The 18473-nt window shown below is 37.4% G+C and overlaps 1 protein-coding gene and 1 long non-coding RNA gene across 2 annotated transcripts in view; one reads left to right on the forward strand and one right to left on the reverse strand.

The window, feature by feature from the left end:
- LOC146596308 (uncharacterized) overlaps positions 1-18186 on the forward strand; it is a 43503-nt gene extending 25317 nt beyond the window's left edge. Inside the window, exons 2-4 of the long non-coding RNA XR_014895765.1 lie at positions 14434-14545; positions 15467-15542; positions 18134-18186. This is a non-coding gene — a long non-coding RNA (uncharacterized LOC146596308). The remainder of the gene's footprint in view (positions 1-14433; positions 14546-15466; positions 15543-18133) is intronic.
- LOC146596309 (interleukin-8) lies at positions 9222-12630 on the reverse strand. The gene is made up of 4 exons (XM_085304105.1): positions 12465-12630; positions 11566-11701; positions 10699-10782; positions 9222-10095 (listed from the first exon to the last, which is right to left on the reverse strand). Exons 1-4 carry the CDS (start codon positions 12523-12525, stop codon positions 10065-10067), a joined length of 312 nt encoding a protein of 103 aa, XP_085160231.1. The 5' UTR covers positions 12526-12630; the 3' UTR covers positions 9222-10064.
- Positions 18187-18473: the final 287 nt, after the last annotated feature.

The following is an 18473-nucleotide window of genomic DNA, read 5'->3' on the forward strand; positions in this document are numbered from 1 at the left end:
ATCCAAGAAATCCACCAAGAAATGAAATGAAAACAAACTTGTATGCTTTCCCCCTTCCTGAGTCTTTGAGTTTATTGGATGTTTCATGACTTTATAAGTATAATTACTTCCGTTTTGCGTTATTTTTTCTCATTGAACTGTAAGCAAAGGAATGCATTCTTCAGTCCTACTCAGGAAAACACAGTACTTACTTAACAGAATTTGTGAGAACAAGGGTGACAGTATCTGGCATTCGATCTTGTATGCTCAGGTGTCAAGGCGGTTCTCATTAGATTGAGGAGAATTTTAGTGCTAAGACAAGTTGGTATTTCATCAGAGCTATTGCATTCTTATTAAGGGAAACTAATACTTCTCTCCTGAGTCAGTATAAATCAGGAAATTTTGAGGAAGATTTGCCTATATAATGGCTCTAGATTTTTTTGTTGAATGTTTGAAAAGCTCACCAGTATATCTAATGAAGATTATAAAGTTTTACAGTGGTCATCCCTTAGGATATATAATCCCTATTACAGGAAAATAGCAAGAGTTGAAGACTATGAAAATCTAGGTTCATATTGAAATATAATATTTAAAATGATAGGCATCCTTCCACTTATTGAAGTCTGCCTGCAGCTCTAAGAATTTCCTTCATCAGTGCAGCCCAAAGCTATTTTCTGCTAAATTAAGAGGAAATAGATTTTGCAAAGGCAGTTACATGACTTTATCACTTGGCAGTGCGTTCTGCTGTCGATCCATCACACAACCTGAATGGCCCTGCCAGGGATGACCTTGGAAATGCAGAGGCAGTGGCACCAGAACTCACAGCCCACCCTTACCAGGCGTGTGAAAGAGAAATGGCATTGTGGCTGTTAAGCAGAATATTTCAGCAGCTGCACCTGGTAAGGCATGTAGTTATTATAGTTATTCTCATATCCACAAACTTGACTGAACGATTACCTCTGTTCCTTGTTCTAAACTGCCTAAACATTTAAGAAATCTGAAGGTTTATTTTCAAGCACCTAGAACTAAAAGCAAAACATTAAGTAATTTTTCTACATTATATATCTATTTTTAAATCCATCCTCAACACTCTATGGTTCATTATGTCATATTAAATCTAGATTTATGCCTTTACAAAAATGTATTTTTTATTGCTTTGAGGCATGTATATGGATGCTTCTTCCATTTTGYACAGTCTTGTTTCATGTAGAAGAATTGTTGCAACAGATAAGAAATATGATGAAATAAACTGTGGTTCAGTTATCCAAAGTCAAAGAGGAAGAACAGACACACACTAGATACAGAAAGATCTTACTTAAGTTACAGAGAATGAGGATAGACAAATAAAAAATAGGACACAGAAATAACTTTCTAATATGAATATACTGTTTCTTTAAATCTGTATCAAGTGTTTGCTCAGAGTAAGTCAGAGTTTCTGAATGAGTGTAACCTGATGAAACTGAAGATCATTTTTCAGTGTTTTTGTCATTGCCTATGCGTATAAACACACATTCATGTTTTGACAAGTAATTCACTGGTGCTTTGGAAAGCTACTCTGGTTATAGTCTTAAGGGTTTTGAAAAATTTGCTGACTTTTGGACACAACTGCTGAGATCAGGAGAACAGCAGCAATGTCCTTCGTGATTAGATAAAAAATTTCAGTCTGTGGGGCTATCTGTTGATCTAGAGGATTATGGACATCTGAGAAGTGTAATTCGTTGCACTCTTTAAATTCTGTGGTTATTTATGTAACAGAAAATTCCTAAATGTTGTAAAAGATAAAATTTTCATGTGAGTGATATCTCATCCTGGATTGCAGTGAACTTACTGTTTGCGTTAGAAAACTTGCCAATGAAAGAAATGTAAAAAAAGTGAGATACACACTTTAGAATGATAGATATAGAACTTTGGAGATACATAATTTATAGAAAGAAATAATTCAAAATTTATCAGCAGTATAGTTTTGCATAGTGATTTCAGTAACATTTTCTTGGACAACATATTTTCATATTTCTACAATTTAATATTTTGAATTTTTAGTATAATAACAATTGATAAGTTTTAAGACTCTGTGCTTTTTATGGGATGTGTGGTTTTAGCAGAAATGCTACAATTATGTTTCAAACCCAGTGTTGCAGATTTAACTATAAAGCTAATTTCTGGGTTTTTTTTTCTGCCTGTGTGAAAAAAGCAGCTACAATGACCCGCTTTGTTTGATTTAAGCACATTGTAAGGAAAGAGGGGCCCACCTAAACAAATCAAGAAATTAGGCCTCTCTTTTGTTATGACTGCTTCCCTTCCTGTGGTCAAGAGTCATTTCTTGTCAGCCTAGGAGATGATTTGTGTAAATATAAGCATCTTGACTGTCTCTGCAAATGGATTTTGGCTATTCTTTTCAAAGCTTCCTACAAATTTAGCTACATACTTCCAGGTTTTCCCGAAGAACCCTCTTTAGTTTTAATTCACATGAATTTAGGGTAGTTTATCTTAATGGAAAAATCCAAGCTGAAACATCAGTGGAGCTTATAATCTTAAGTCCCTTAGACACCCTGGAAAATTTCAGTTTGGATGGGTATATGGGAAGGGATACAGCACAGTTCTGTCATCAGCCAGGTTGGGATGGTGGCAGATGATGTTTTGTCTTATGTTCTTTGATCCCTTTTTGTGCTTGGAAGATACCACTTCTCTTTTGAGTGTGTGAAAGTCTGTCAAAAGGGAGAACAGAAATGATATTCTGGAGGATAGGCAAATGTGTGTCCCGTATGTGTCATACATTTCATCAAACAGTAGAGAAGGAAAGAACACACCGCAAGAAGTCAATAAAAAAATCTTCTCAGAACTAAGGCTTGCTTTCCTATCATCTGCTACATTTATCTTTCTCTTAAGTCATACAGTATTTCCTGGAGGGAAATTCTGCCTGGCACCACCCAATTCCTGTAACTTATCAAGTATCCTGTGATAACACCACTACTGAAGAGAGATGCATTGAAGAAGAGAGTAGCCTAAGGGGCAGAGGCTTGAGCAGGATCTGAAAGGCCGAACATCCCGCAACTGTATTGCGGGGAGCATCCTCAAATCAATCACACTTCTAGCATCCAAATACCTGTGCTTTTCCAAGTATGTAATCCTAGCGCCTACCACACAGTACCTGCTTTCTCCACCCAAAAGGCTTAATGGCACAACTGGATTCGCTGCTGCTTTGAAATACAATACAAATCTGGTTCGTGCCATCAGGGCTATCTGAATGGTCTGTAATCGACCAAGGGATAGTTCAAAGGGCAGAGGTGCCAGCCCGCAAGCTTGGCTTTCTTCTTTCCTAAGCCTGGGAGCACAAGTCATTCGTTCCAGTTCCTCTCTTCATTTTCACAGCTCTGCCTCAATCTCAATTTCATAGCAAAACAAAGGTTTTAAGAAAGAACAGATATGAAACCAAGAACCGTAAATACTTTTATTTCCCTAACTTTGTCTAAACTGCAGGCAGAGAGGAGGATGAAATCCGTGTCCCTGGATATGAGAGAAGACTGTATTCTAAGTGATAACCATATAAATAATAAATAATAAAGTAATAAATAGGGGAAAAAAGGCAATAGGAATATTTCTGGAGTGGTTCTCTCAAGGTAAATAGAAGTGTGGAGTGTTTCAAGCTTTCACAATTTTATTGCCAGCTTATTTCTTAGCAGGCCTATCTGAAGGCATAATGATGATAAGAATCTTTTTTGATATCTTTCTGATTCTCTTGTCTGCTTTCAGTCTTAAAAATGTGACCTTGTTATGCTTATAAGCAATGTCACAACACAAATAAGCAACGAGTAGGATACAATTTATTAATTCACAGGCATAGGCTATTCACGTATCAGAGGGATAGAAAGAAAGATCAATCAATAGTTAGCAAATAAAGCGGAGTCTACGTACCACCAAACAATCTGGGCTCTCAACCTCTAGGAGTTTCCTGGTCAGGCATCCCCTAACCAGGGAGGAGGCAACTTGCATCTATCTCTCCTGGAGTAAGTCCCCTTCCCTTACCTATAGATATACCTGACAGCGATGACCACAAGTCATACGACAAAGCTTTGTTCAGCCGGTGGAACTAAGATGTGGTTCGGATGAAACAAAGATGTGGTTCCAGGTGGTCAGTTCTTGGCAGACTGTCCTGTTCACAGGACAATGCAGCTGTCCAAGTTCTGCTCATGGGAAAATGCAGCTGTCCAAGTCCTATTAATAAAGCAAGTTGTATCAGCCCTCAGGTATCCGCTCAGATTAGTAACAGTGACTGGAGGGCCGCCTGTGGAAGCGGGTGTATTTAATCAATATAACAATGGGGTTCAGTGTAGCCTCACCTACAGACCTCAACGACTAAAAAACAGGAGGAAAAAGAGAACTGTCTCTGTGGTCAATTTGTTTAAAATCTCATGATTTCTGTGGAAGTGAGCAATATTAATTTTTTTAATAAAGAAGGCTAGTTTAGACAGTGAAGTTACTCATTTGATCCTTTTATGAGTTATGGAGCTATTGCTATTCCAGCAAATGGTTGCAAGAAAAAACCCAGAAAAGATCAACATCAGCAGCAGTAGTTTTCACTCAGTATGAGTGTTGCTTCAATATTTAAAAATTGGTTTTGAAATTCTAGCAAATTGTATTAGCTGAGTCAGAAAACACACTCTTTACTTCTCCTCATTCCACAGCCTTCTCTGGAAACTGAAGGCTCAGCACAGGGAAGATGATTAACTCAGTCCAAATATGCTCTCAGAACAAGCTACTTGTCTAATAAGTTTTTATTTCCACAAATTTTTAGGATGTATATCTATGAAAAATAGTGATCTCTAAAGGGAGAACATACAGATTTTTCCCATTTCCTTGCCTTCTAGTACAGAATAGGAGAAGCTGACAGGACTAGAGAAGCTAGTGTGACCTTTGCGGGGGAAAGTCTCACTTCTCATATCCAGTAGAGGATAATAATCAGTTAAAATAGAGGGAAATAACGGTATGAATAGATGATAATTTTTGATTGAGCTTGCCAACAATGGGGTCTTCTCCTGGTCAACACATTCATGAACTATTTAGAAAATACGGTGCTAGTGACATTTGTTAAAGATGCAAAATTACTGAGCATAGGTATATCAAAGTCTACCTGCAACTAGTGATTAAAGATGTCCCAATACTGCCTGTTTCATGAAAGGGCAGGTGTAACTCACTATCAGTAAGCCTAATTACATATAACCTAACTGTACATGCATAGGAAGATTTGTAATTTAGCCTTTGCCATTGAAGGAGTAGATGTAGGTGTCACTGTTTTGCAATTTTTAGAGAACTGTGTTCAATGGCAGTCAGAAAGGCAAGCAGAGTTTTGGGAACTATTCAGGAAGGAGTTATTAAAAAAATAGAAAATATGATTATGTTCATCTTGCATCCACTTCTTGAGTATTACTCACATATCCCGTTTTTAAAGAGATATAGTAGAACTAGAAAACATACAGAGAACAGTGACAGGAATGCTCAAAGGTATGCAAAACATTTTTGCCATGAGTAATTAAACAGACAAGAATTCATCAGCCTGGAAAAGACATGAATGAAAGAAAATATGATGAGATTTATAAAATCATGAATGTTATGTGAAATAAGAACAGACAATGATTTTTCATAAGTCCTCATACTCAGTAGGAAGTGGGTCACTAAAAAAATCCCTGAAATCTTTGAATCATGTTCAAAACAAATAAATGGGCCTACTTCTCCAGCAAAGTGTGCTTACACATTGTCACAAGATACAGAAATTAATAGAAATCTGTGTGCTAACTTTCTAGTTAATATTAAAAATAAGTGTTCACAATGATTTTCAATAATAAACAACACAGACTTCTACTGTGGCAAAATTCTTATTTTTTTCACTTTCGCACACTAAGCCAAAGTGTCTATTTGCTGACTCAGAAATGTCTGTGGAATTTTTAGTCTGTATGATTTCAAAAGGATCCATTTCCTGTGGAGTCGGTCATAATATGCTATTATAAACAAGAATAAATACAAAGCTTGGAACAAGTCTGCAATATCAAGCCAACACTATGCATCATTTTCCTGGGGTTTTCCCATGTTGTGTGATAACATAAGAAATGCAATCATTTCCAAAATGGGAATGCATAAAGCAGAAAGTAAAACAAGGTTAATGCATCAGTCACCTGATACCCAGGTGTACTGGGTGATACCCATCCTGATAACCAGGATGTTTGTATTAGTTGACATTCACCACAGAAAGAAAAATTGGGGCCAGCAAACCACTCTTTGTTTTTTCTGTATTCTTTTAAGGAAGAATTAAAAATATTTTCTAGGGATTTTCCAATATTTCTTTCAGTGTCTTCATATATTTTTTCAGCATTTGTGTATTAGAGAGCAATGTATTTTTGTTATTTTAAGAACAATATAATTGAAACTCAGTGGACCAAATTACAGTTCAAGGCTCAAAGAGCTCACAATACAAGAACAGAACTGCAGCAAGCAGTGGGGGGAGTTCAAAAATAAGGGAAATGACATGAGGTTGTTGTTTTGATGCTGTTTTGTTGTTGTTACTGCCCTATTGCCCCCATGCTGAAAATATTGGTGAAGGAGGAAGTGAAAGTGATTTGAAAGGAAGATGAAATGAGGGACTAGGAAATCAGCTGAGGACAGGAAGACAGTGCAGACACCTGTGTTACATTTATTACGAGGACGGCAGTAGAGCAATGAATGGGAGGTGAATACGAATGGCTGCCGCACCATGGAATGGCCTGTTAATAGGATTGTAGTAATACAATTTAGATGCGGTATGAGGGGCCAAGAAGAAAAGCAGCTTATGTACAATTTGGAAGATGAGAGGATGAACAAGAATATATAGATATCTGTGGTGAAATCTGAAGAGTCTTTCTTTAATTATGGTGCAAATGTCCTGACTGTTCCTCAGGTTCTGGTCCATTTTCTGATAAATTATACACACATATGCACATATAAACACTTAAATTGTTTTTTTTCATATGGCTGCTGCATGACCTGGTATTTGGATGCTTGTGTTGCATACTGTCCAGGTCAACAGTTCAAGTGACTGAACACCTCAAACTGAGGCAAAACTAATATGGGTTGGGGACAGGACTGAAACCAGTCTTACTGGATAGTGATCTTGGGAAGAAGCAAGCTGAAGACAGCTCTCGTATTTTATGACCATGGAGTTACCTGGAAGATATTGTTTTGCTGTTTTAAAAATATTTAAATCATAGGCAAGTTGAAATAAAAGTGTGCATGCATCAGGTAAATAGGTAACAACTACTTTAGAACTGCTGGCTGTAATGCAACAGACTTCCCTCTGTATCTCCTGAGCGTTTGTCTTCTGCTGCACAGCTTGGTCCAGATAAGATGTGCTACTGTTTTATCAAGCAACTATTTATGTGTTAAGACCCTTTCAGCCAAACAGACTGAGCCATCTGGCAAATCCCCCAAATCTGAGACCCTTTCCTCTCCCAAAAGAAGAAGTAGATCTGTTGCTACTATGGCATTCTGCCCTTGATTATGAAGTGGGCAAACAGAGATGGACAGTGGGTCAGAAAAGAACAGCATTTGCTCTGCACAGATGTTAACCATGACGCCAGCTCAGCTGTGCTGCAGTGACATCAGGAGGACTGTTCCTTCCATAATTTTCTGCTTCCTGCCGTTAACTTCAGCAAGTGACAATGAAGAAGAGAGAAAAACATAAACAATTTGTTTTCAAATCAACTAAACTTGACCTAATTATTCACAAGTGCTGGATTTGCCAGAATACAGAATTTACAAAATGTCCTGTAGTGGAATGGCCCATAGGCCACTGCCGTGGTCCATCTAACCTACCAATCTGTGGCCAGCAGGGACAGTAGTCAACCATACAACCTTTGCCTTTGAACTCCCTTTTACCTACAGTACCACGGTGTAGCAGGTACTGGCAACGAGAGAAGTATGTCACTGGATATTCCTTTGCATAACTGATCCTATTAACCTTCTGCCAGCTGGTCACTGTGTTGTCTGTTTTACACTAACCTRCATGTTTCATCAGGTGCCTCATAGCTTTCATACTGAGGATTGATGAATTGCAGTTCTGTGTTCACTTTATCCATTGCCATCTTGATTTTTTAAATCTTGCTCAGATTCCCTGCAGCCTTCTCCTCTGTAAAGTAAAAGGACCTTTCTTCTCTCACCTCCTTGTCCAAACTGAAAGTCTTTTATAGTCTCTCCTTTAAGGCATCTGTTCCATCCCTTTCATCATTACCATTGTCCTCTCCTGCAGCTGCCTGCTTCTTGAGATACAGAGATCAGGACTGCACAAATCGCTCAAGATACGGGCACACCAAATTTTTGTATAAAGCAGCAAACCAATACCCTCCCTTTCTTATTTTCAGTTCCCTTCCTGATGATGCTGGACATTTTGTTTGCTTTTGTTTGGCTGTTGCTACACTTTGAGCTGACAATTCTCTGGAATTTTTAAAGATGGTTGGTTTGCACTAGTGTCTCATATACAGTGCTAGGACTCTTCATGGGAAGGTACATTATGCCTATGGGGGCTGTAATCCCAACATCCCAAGTGGGACAGAAGATGGGAGTGAAAATAGTTTGAAGTATCAGCAGTTAATCTGCCAGAATCCTTCCTTGGTATTACCATACAGGATAAGTGCTTCTCTTCCAAAGGGGCTAAGCATCAGCCACTGTGTGCAAGAGGGAGGAATACCCTGGCCTTTAAAAAAGGAAGGCATACTATACTCAGGACTTTCAGGAAACAGAATAGGAAGCAGTTGTTACGCAAGGGCTAATACTTGATATTTGGTACCAAAAGTACAGACCACAAATTCCCATCTTGACAGTCAGATAGTGGCCTTTTGGGTATAGTGAAGACTTAGAAMGCTGGGGCTGGTCTGGAAACTTGCAGTGTTTAGGCATCTGAGGATAAAACCCTCTTCTGTTTAGGAAACTTAAATAAGTAGCCTTGCCCTACAGCCCAACAGAGAGAAAGGCAAAGGACTGGGAATAGTCTGGAGGTAGGAGAGTGAGTGTTTTACCCTATACTCTGTCCAGAACTCAGAGTTCGCAATTGCATTCAGTAATGTCAGGTTACCATAACAGGGTGAGTTATTAACTCCATCTGCTACAAATCAGCATTTCAGCTGCAGGAATTGGGCTTAGATTGCAAACAAGAGATTAGAAAACAAAGCAAACTGTTTCCAAATAAAGCAAAAACACACCCAAAACAGCAAATAGATAACAGATTTTATGTAAAAAATTTATTAGTATATTGATAGGAATAACGACATTCTCACAAGCAAATTCTGGGTGGGTATGTGAGCTTCAATTTTTTCCATTAGCAGAATAACTAACTAGACATACAACTAACTACTTATACAAAGCAATGGGACTGTGAAATATTGTACATACTTAAGAAATTTTACATACTTAAGAAATTAGGAATGGAAAAAAAAATCCAGTAGAAATGAAATAAGTTATCAGCTTTTTTCTTTCTTGCATAGAAATTATTAAATAAATGTCATGGTAAATCACAATAAATAAGTACCAAAAACACTGTCTTACAGATTCTGTAGGCTATATCTAAAATCATAAAGTCACAGTCAACAGCCTAAACACAGGCTGATTGTGACTGAGGAAACTGTTGTTGACACAACATACGAGTGCGCTCCGGGGGAGCAGGAGGATTTTCAATTTGCTGGTGTAGTAGCAAAGCAGTTAGGCTTAATGTAAATAAGCTGTCCTGCAAGTGCATTGCCCTTAATCAGTTGTGTTTGGCTGAAGTGGCTTCCAAAAGATCTTCATTTCCTTTAGCAAACCACTTTTCTTATCTAATGTCTTCATTTTCACGAAACAGCATGTCCCACACACAACACTGAACATTCTGAGAGACTTCCTTAAATAGATGCAGTTAAATAAATAAATAAATAAATAAGTAAATATAATGATCTGCAGTTCGCTTAATAACAGTGAGGCAGGAGGTGGTAGGTGATACACTGCCTGAGAGCTGACTGACGCTTTCCCCAACATGTTTCTCTCTATGGAAGAGTGGGAGCAGCTCTGAGATTCTTCTGTCTTGACTTTTCTTAGAGTGGTGTATCAGTATTGGATTGAGCCCTGTTAAGAGTTGAGGGAAGAAGATAATTTAGAAGGTTCACAGAACAATTATCATTGCTTAGCATTACATGAACAGTTAAGGATGAGTGGTCTGTTTCAAACCCTATTTGCTATTTTGAGGCACAAAGAAAATAAAGACAATGTTTCAGAAGTAATTCCTGAAATTCCAGGGTTTGCATGTCTGGGCGTCTAGGTAGGAAACTTCCGTGGCCTGAGTTTCTCTATTTGTTCACATCAAGAACTTCATTAACTTGGAAATAAGAATTATTAACGCATGGTACTGCGAGCAAGAGGAAGGTGAATTTTTTTTAAAGACTCATTTTTCAATGGGAACCAAACACTTCTGTGGGCGTTTGCCTCCAGATGGAGATAACTGGTACTTGTATCTTTACTAGTGGCATATTCCTGTGGGACCAGCTCTAGAATAAGGACCTCACAGCAGAGCCAGAAAAAGAGCCTAATCCTATAATTAAACAACAAGCCTCCCTGTTCTTTAAATTCGAGTAAGAGAAAATAGAAACTATTGCTAAGAAATCCTGTAAGTTGGCTTTTGGGGGGAGGTTTACCACTCAACTGCCCTAACTGAGAGTGAATGGGACTTACTTGGCCAAAATTGCCTTTACAATCAGCTGAACCCAGGGAGCGGTGGGCTCCAAACACACTTCTCTGCCGTCCTTCAGAGTAGCACTGCAAAATAAAGAAAAWAGGAAAATTCAGGCACCTACTACACAGATCTGTTTTATTCTCATAATGCAATACTGCATTTTTAGATGTACTAACTTAGTATAAATTCACCTCACTCAGCTCTAGATCAGAACCTGGCATAATATTTTATGTGTTCCGTAGCTGAGAAAGTAAAATCATACAGAAGTTTGTGAGTCTGTGTGCCTGCATTTGAATCACTGATGGATTCCCAAAAATGTTTCTCCATATATATAGATAGAAAATCTTTTTTTCTTTTGTTTATATTAGTAAAGAGTTTTTAAAGAAAGGTTGAAACCTCTGTACAAAAAAGGAGCTTGATAGCATAAATATTTTAGTCTCTGTTCCGTGCACTTCAAGACCAGATTGGTCTCAGCATTTCTCTAAATCCATTCATAGCGATTTTTCTTTCTTAGATTGGTACAAAACTGTTTTAGTGAGAGTTTTGCCTGCAGGATTTAAACTAAATTGTTACTTTGTCTATTAAAAACTGAGCAGTCTTTGTACTTCATATTCTACCACCTTAGAATAACTATTCAATATGTCCCATGATAGATAAATAATGATCAGTTCAAGGATATGAAAAATGATAAGAACTATGAAAAACATAATGTAGTACTTATATTTTGTCTTTTATAAGAGTAAGCAGCTCTGGCTAAATCACGTCCACCTGCTTGCTATCTTACTCCTCATGAAACATGAAGTCCCTGCAGCAGCATAGCACAGAGTATAGTTAAAGAACAGACAGAGTCTTGCAAGGATGCTTACATGACTTCCACGTTCTTGCAGTGAGGTCCACTTTGCGTCAGCTTTACATCTTGGATGGATTTAGGGTGGATGAACTTCGAATGAGTGGTTATGCACTGGCACCGGAGCTCATTTCCCATCCTTGCCAGGGCCCTACCTTTGAGAAGAAAAGGAATATTGTAGTTTGAGAGGCATTCTTATCATCAGTTTATCTGACATAAAGCATGACAGCTCTATTTAACATCATTCGAGATTAAAACATTGCAGTCTAAATCCTCACAGTATAACAATCAGTTGCTTATCTTTTAAGAGGAGCCAGTGTACATTTAAAAATAAATTCACATGTCTCTAAAATGAAGCCGGATATTTTATGGTTCCTTCTCCTGACCATACTCAACAGTTAGTTGAATCATTCAATATCTGAATTGGCAAACAGGCAATTATAAAGAAGATAGAGTCTTTTATTGTTTCATTAATTTGAGGTGTGTCTATGCTTATATGTTCATATTGTTTACTCTCCATTCCCAATTGTATATTACTTGCTTSAGGCAATATAGTCATCAATTAACAAATATGAGATCATAAACTAGAAGATACTATCCTTTGTATAGGAAGGTAGGGAAATATTCTAACACTTTTAAGAAGCAGATGCTGCCAAACGTCTGCCAAACATGTATAAAGTGAAATATAGTAACATTGCAGATTTGAAGTAGCTTCCTTAAAATTTTTTCCACAAGATGTCAGTAACTCTTCAGTACGAGGGCTACGTGGTAAATTTCTGACTAAAGAGAAGTTGCTGAAAGTATTTCAGAATAAAGTAAAGCTGAAACAAGCGTAAAAGTATCTCTCTGCAGACATGCATCCCAGTAGATGCCTAGAAAATACTACAGCCATGTGGGTCTTGGGAAGGATTTACTTACCTTGAGACGTAGCTGCTGAGATCAGGAGAAGAGCCAGGACAGCCACAAGTTTGCCGTTCATGATGAGACAAGAGTTTTCTCCTTTGTTATTTAGCTTTGATTCTTTGGAGCAGTGAGCTCTCTTGTCTCAGAGGATTGCTGATGCCTGAACTGGGTAATCCATGTTGCTTATATACTGTTTTATGCCCAAGATATCTGCACTGCTAGCATGTGGATTGCGTTAGAGGAATTTCCCATATGCAGTAAAAATGAGTCACATGACTGTTGTGAAACTTCTTCTTAGATGACTGAGGAATTATTTATCCTGCAAATGAACTAATTTATTATTTTATTAAAATATGTCAATAATATATGTGCTATTGAACTTCTTTTGTAAATTTCTATAAGTTTTATGAGGTTTATAATGCATACTCTTATTTGGCAATAAAACTTTATGATGTTTTTGGTTACATTTATCTTATATATATTTTTTTTCTTCAGGGTAATATGTGATTTTCATGGGAATGCCAGATCTGTGTTTGAGATACTTGATTTCTTATCTCTGTTTATGGTGATTGCTTCTACATGTAAGATTTTAAGTGTGAAAATCAGGCACTTTTGCTGAAGCCAGCCAAAACTTTTCATTTTTCACTGGAGTCAGGATTTTACCTCAGCATTATTTTGATGCTACTGATTTTAATTTTTTGTTCTTTTCTTTTTGTCTGTTGAAGTAGCATCTTATGAAGTAAATTAATCTCTAAGCTGTCACGTTCAGCAAAGAAATTGAGGCTGCAGTGTTCAAAGCTTCCTGGGGGATATAGATACTTAATTACAAGCAGCTTTGAAAGTCATTTCTGCATTTTTTGTGCCACACATTTTGAGGAATGAAAAATAGAAGATTTGTATGCAAGTAAAATGCTATGACCTACTCAAAGCAGCTGCTTTTGTTTGCTTTATAATAATTAAATAATTTTAAATAATGTTTTTCTGTAATCTTTTTCAGTTACAATAATACTAGTTTTTTTACAAAGGGAGATAACATTGAATATTATAGTATTTTCTGTTAGGAGCCTTGCTGCATGAATGCTGAATGTTTATCTTTCAAGGGAAAAAAATCAAGGGAAAACTGAGGATCAAATGTTGATCTGTTCCTTAAACAAAGATTTGTTTTTTAATCCATCTGGAGTGCATGTGATTAAGAGAAGCCATTCTGTTTCAGCACTGTTAAATGGCTATCCTTTTGACCATGATGACCTTTGCTGCTTGTCATCTCCAGCTTCAAAGATTATGTTTCTGTGATCTGTGGCTGTATAGAGGTACTTCTCCCAAACTCTGAGGTCTCAAAGGAACACTGAAACACAACTTATCTTTAGTCTGTAAAGTATTATAATTTACTCTGCACCGTTTGTCATGAGTTTACCTGATAAAAGAGACTTTGTAGTGAAAATTCATGTCTCCCATCACCGTATCAGTTGGTCCAAGAAAAGATATATTATTAAGCTTGTTTCTTCTACCGCTTACTCAGTGTCAAGAGTTAACAACAGATACCAGTTCTGACTCAAAATGGTGCTTCTCCTTAGGTCTATGTTGTATAGAAATTAATTAAAAATACCTTTAATTCTTTGATGTCATGAGAAAGGAGAGGATTTTACCAGATATTTATTGTTTATATTTTCTTTAAATTAGCAGTGTGATTTCACTGTTGTCAAATTGTAGATGTTGAACTTTTAATCAGCTTACTTTGAATGTGTTTTTTGCTAGTTCTTCTATTTTAGGATTGCTCTATCTTTTGCTCTGTGTCTTTATATAGGTATGAACATGCAGAGATATAGTAATTAAAATTTGATTAGAGATCCCACTTTGTTATTTGCAGCTTTATTTTCTAATTTTGCTGTGTGCTGAAATGTCATTAATATCTTAGGCAAAAAAAGAAAAATCCCCCTCAAATCCCCAAGTAAAATCAATGACTCCTTACTCTCCTTTCCATTAGACTATGCTACTTCCTGAATGTGGCAGTAACAGAACTGCAGAAATCCCCAAGGTCAAAAGTGAAGCCAAGAGCCTGCTCCACCTATGTGATTAACCCTGCCCTTGAGCTAAGAGTAAGTATCACTTTAAGAGAGCTGTATATTTGTAATGAAAGAAAAATTCAGTATATCTTCTGAGAGTTAGAGTTTCTTCTTTATCTGTACTTTTTCTCCAGTATGACACAGTTTCACTGGGACAATATGAATGAGATGTAATAGAAATGGTAGTAGATAAAAAGGTTGAGACACGAGTACAAGCCCAAAGGACCAGGCACTCTGGAACTCTGTTCCTGGGAGTGAACAAGCTTTTCCCAAGTTCTCCCTGCATCCCTTCAACATGTACACTTTCCCCAATATCTCATCCCAACCCCTGCCTGTGGGAACTGCAAATCTATTATCTGATTTTGGCACTGTGTGTTTTCCCGTCAGCCATGAAAGATGATTTATGCAAATGGAATTGCGGCTCCTTCTGTAGGATAACATCAGTGACGGAGCTGATACTGGCACAAGCAGAGACCTTCCATGCTCACCCCTGTTAAAATCATTCCTGTGTAACGAGCAAAACAAAAATTATGCAATAATCCAGCTACTGAAACACTGCTGAAGAAATGGAAGTAAATAGTTCCCTTGCCTGTGTTTTACTCTTAAAGCAGGGGATAGAATGTGTTCTCCGTGCTGCAGGGTGGAAGTTTTTCTTTCCTGTTCTTCAATGACTCATTGCCTTGTCTAATTAACACAAAAGTCAAAGGGAATCATTTGTGTTCTTGGCTGTGATCATTTAGAGTCTTTTCAGGTGGCAGGGATGACCAAAAACAAGTAAAACAGTGAGGAGGGTCATGTGTTCTCTGGTGACCAGGACCACCAGGAGGGATGTAGAAGAGCTGAGTCCAGTCTTTTCTTGGTGTAGGTTACTCCTCTTCCAAATGAATTCTCTAACAACAGAGCTTGCAAGGTCAGTCTATGTAATAAAAATAAGAATCCCTTTTTTTCTGACAGATTTGAACCTCTTGGATGAAAAGCTGTGCACACAAGAAGACCCTAAAGACCTGGAAGCCAAAGCTTTCACTGGAATGTGAGTTCAGCCTTCACAAAGTGAACTCTATCAATATCTCTTCTGTGTCCTTTCTACCAACGGAATCATTTTTTTTCCCCAAGATAAAAATTGCACTCTGTCTTTTCAAGTCACTTCCTCTTTCCTGCAAAATGCTTGGCATTCTCCAGTGATTCTATTTGACTCATGGAGTGTGGAAGGGGCAAATAGTGGCAGGTTGGGAAAGATTCACTGCTTCTATTCAAAAGCAAAGCGGGACGTGTTGTTAGGCAGGCTTTTGTGGAAGTTTCTGATGATGCAATAGGTAGAGAGCAGAATGTCTCCTAAACACGTTTTTGTCTTTGTGTCTTTGACTTGCTGTGTGAGGAAGTGGTAACATAGAAAGAACAAGCACTCAAGCCAGTCTGGGTTTTTTTCAAACATAAATGCCTAAATATAGGTGCTTACGTACTCTTAGTCTGATTATGTACCCTTAGACTGATGACTGCAAGTGCTAGACTTCCCTAAATCCCTCTGGAATCACAGAATAGAGCTGCTTCTTAATTTGTTTGCCTTTTCATTTTTAGGTCTATAAATACAGTGTTGCAAGCATATATTTATACAACTGACAATATATTTTTCTATGCTAATTATATCAGCTCTACCTGAAAACAGTCATTCTTTGTTGTGGTTTTGAGTTAAACAAAAAAATCATTGTAGGCTAAATTAAATGTTTCATTTGATCTAATTTGATATGAATAGTCACTTACAATATCAGTATTAATTATATATCAATATTAGTAAGTAAATAAGATACTAATATTAGTAGACAATGCTCGCAAATATTAATAGACACTGATTTTAACAAATTTGTTTGATATACCTGATATTAGCAGACATTCTAAGTCCCAGCAGAGATTTTGTAGGGACCAGCAACTACAGTTTTAATTGCCATATGAAAGCTGCATTCATTTCTTTAGTTGCATTTCCTCTTCTTGTGTTTGGCAGGAAACATTTTCTTCCCACCCAACAGACAGTGGGAGTAAGATACAGAAATAAGGGGAGGAAACACATGATAAATTTAAAGAAGTTTGACTTGAGAATGTCTGATTAAATTAGAAGAAAGTGGTTTGTAGACCAAATATATGTCAGGTATTTATCTCTTGCTCTTAGAATATCCCTGATTCCTATCTTGCTGTTGCTTAAACAACAACCAACGTAGCTTTGTAGAAGTTACTATGAATACTTCCCAGCAATGGATGCATAGCAGGTCCCTTCAGGCTGAAACTCTCCACAAGAAATGGCAGAGGGTTAGGTGTGCTGGGCTGTGTAATGTTCTAGCTGCACTACCTTCAGTTCTTCAGCTTCATGTCTGTGAGCTGCCATCAGAGCAGCAATGGTAATGTAAGGATAGCCTAAACCAGGTAGTACTCACTAGGAAGTGTCTGTGGAGACACGGTCCATATTTTCATGGATCTAATCTGCACACTGAAGTGACCTGTGTTAAATATGTGACACAGATCAGAGAGTAATGGGAGCAGATGGCTCTTTCGTGCGCACAGCTCTATATATCGGGGGTGTTTTTTAAACAGAGTATGCGCAGAGATGGAGAGTTGATCTGTAGCACTCAGTAGAAAGTAGTTAGATTGCCTGCCTAGGAAAGAAATGCAAAAATGTCCTGGATAAAAATATAGAGTAGTATTATAAATGAGATCTGATTTGCACAGAGGCTATTATATACAAATTTACTAATGCATTGAAACTCGAGTGCCTGGATGGATGAAATCTTGCTGTTCAGCAAAACTTGCAAGGTGAAAGTCAGCAAGAGGGAACAATCAGTGTGTCTGCTTACAAATTCAGATCTGAATTCAAGTTTACTCCAGTTTGGGGTTCCAGTGGGGGTCAGTGTCTACTAAAAACTAGACAGTTGTGAGAATTTTTTACATGTCTTTTTGCAGTCTAATGCTCTGTCTAGCCTGTAGCTATCCCCCAAACCTCAAACCCAACTCTGCCATCCTGAGCTGAGAAGATGGAACTCCACAAGGCAGTCATGATATTTTTGCCTATGGTCCTCCATTGCTCTAATCACATGGCTCAGATCTGGTGATTGCTGGTAGAATCTTCACTTCAGCACTATCATCAGAAACTAGATTTGAATTGCAAGGGAAAAACTAGGTGTAGCAAACAGATAAGAGAAAATATCTTTAACACCATTTTTTAATTTAGAAAGAATTTAACCATAAATTCTATGGAAATTAAAGCATTAAACCAATGTTTAGTCTCCTAAACAGTCTCCTAGGCCCATGAGCATTGACATTTTCCATGCTAGCTACCATGCTAGCTAAATCATTTTGCAAAACAGTAAAAACTTGATCTATTATAGCATCATGTAGAACTAACATGAGAGAAAACAATATACATAAAATCAAAGTAAATAAAATGTGTTCTCTTCTTCATAAATACTACATTCAAATCTCTCTCTCTATATATATACACATAGAGAGACACACTCTTCCTTATGTCTACCTATCTATATATAGAAACTATATCACAATAAGTATCACTGCAAAAAAAACACGTCATTTAGTATCACTAATTTTAGCGGCTTACTTCTGTAAGCTATTATTTTACAGTCATTCGCCTGCCCTGAGGCTGCCAGTGACTTAAGAACTGCTGATGAGACATAACAAAGCACCTCATTGGTGGTAAGTTATTTGCCAGTTTTCTGACAGCAGTAAAGAGTCTGTGCTTATTTGCTTGCAACCATACTGCAAGTGCATCGCACTCAAATGCTTTTCAGCTAAAATCACTTCCAAATGTTCTTCTTTTCCTTCAGTCAATCACATTTTACTTAGTGTTTTCCATGTCAGTGAATGGCATGTCCCACAGACATTTAAATCTCCTCTTAAAAGATTATTTTAAAGATACGTTGTCAAAAAATATATTTTCTTTATGCACATAGAAAATAGAAAA

The sequence above is a fragment of the Rhea americana genome, unplaced genomic scaffold (genome assembly GCF_003343005.1).
Source record: "Rhea americana isolate MKP2758 unplaced genomic scaffold, rheAme1 scaffold_203, whole genome shotgun sequence".
Taxonomy (NCBI): Eukaryota; Metazoa; Chordata; class Aves; order Rheiformes; family Rheidae; genus Rhea; species Rhea americana.

Bases quoted from the DNA above. Each gene is read 5' to 3' on its own strand.
- LOC146596309 (XM_085304105.1), bottom strand. From the start codon at position 12,525: ATGAACGGCAAACTTGTGGCTGTCCTGGCTCTTCTCCTGATCTCAGCA. The intron at 11,702-12,464 runs GTAAGTAAATCC...TTCTTCTCAAAG, and splicing joins CTCAGCAGCTACGTCTCAAG to GTAGGGCCCTGGCAAGGATG. The intron at 10,783-11,565 runs GTAAGCATCCTT...TTTATTTTGCAG, and splicing joins TGCAAGAACGTGGAAGTCAT to TGCTACTCTGAAGGACGGCA.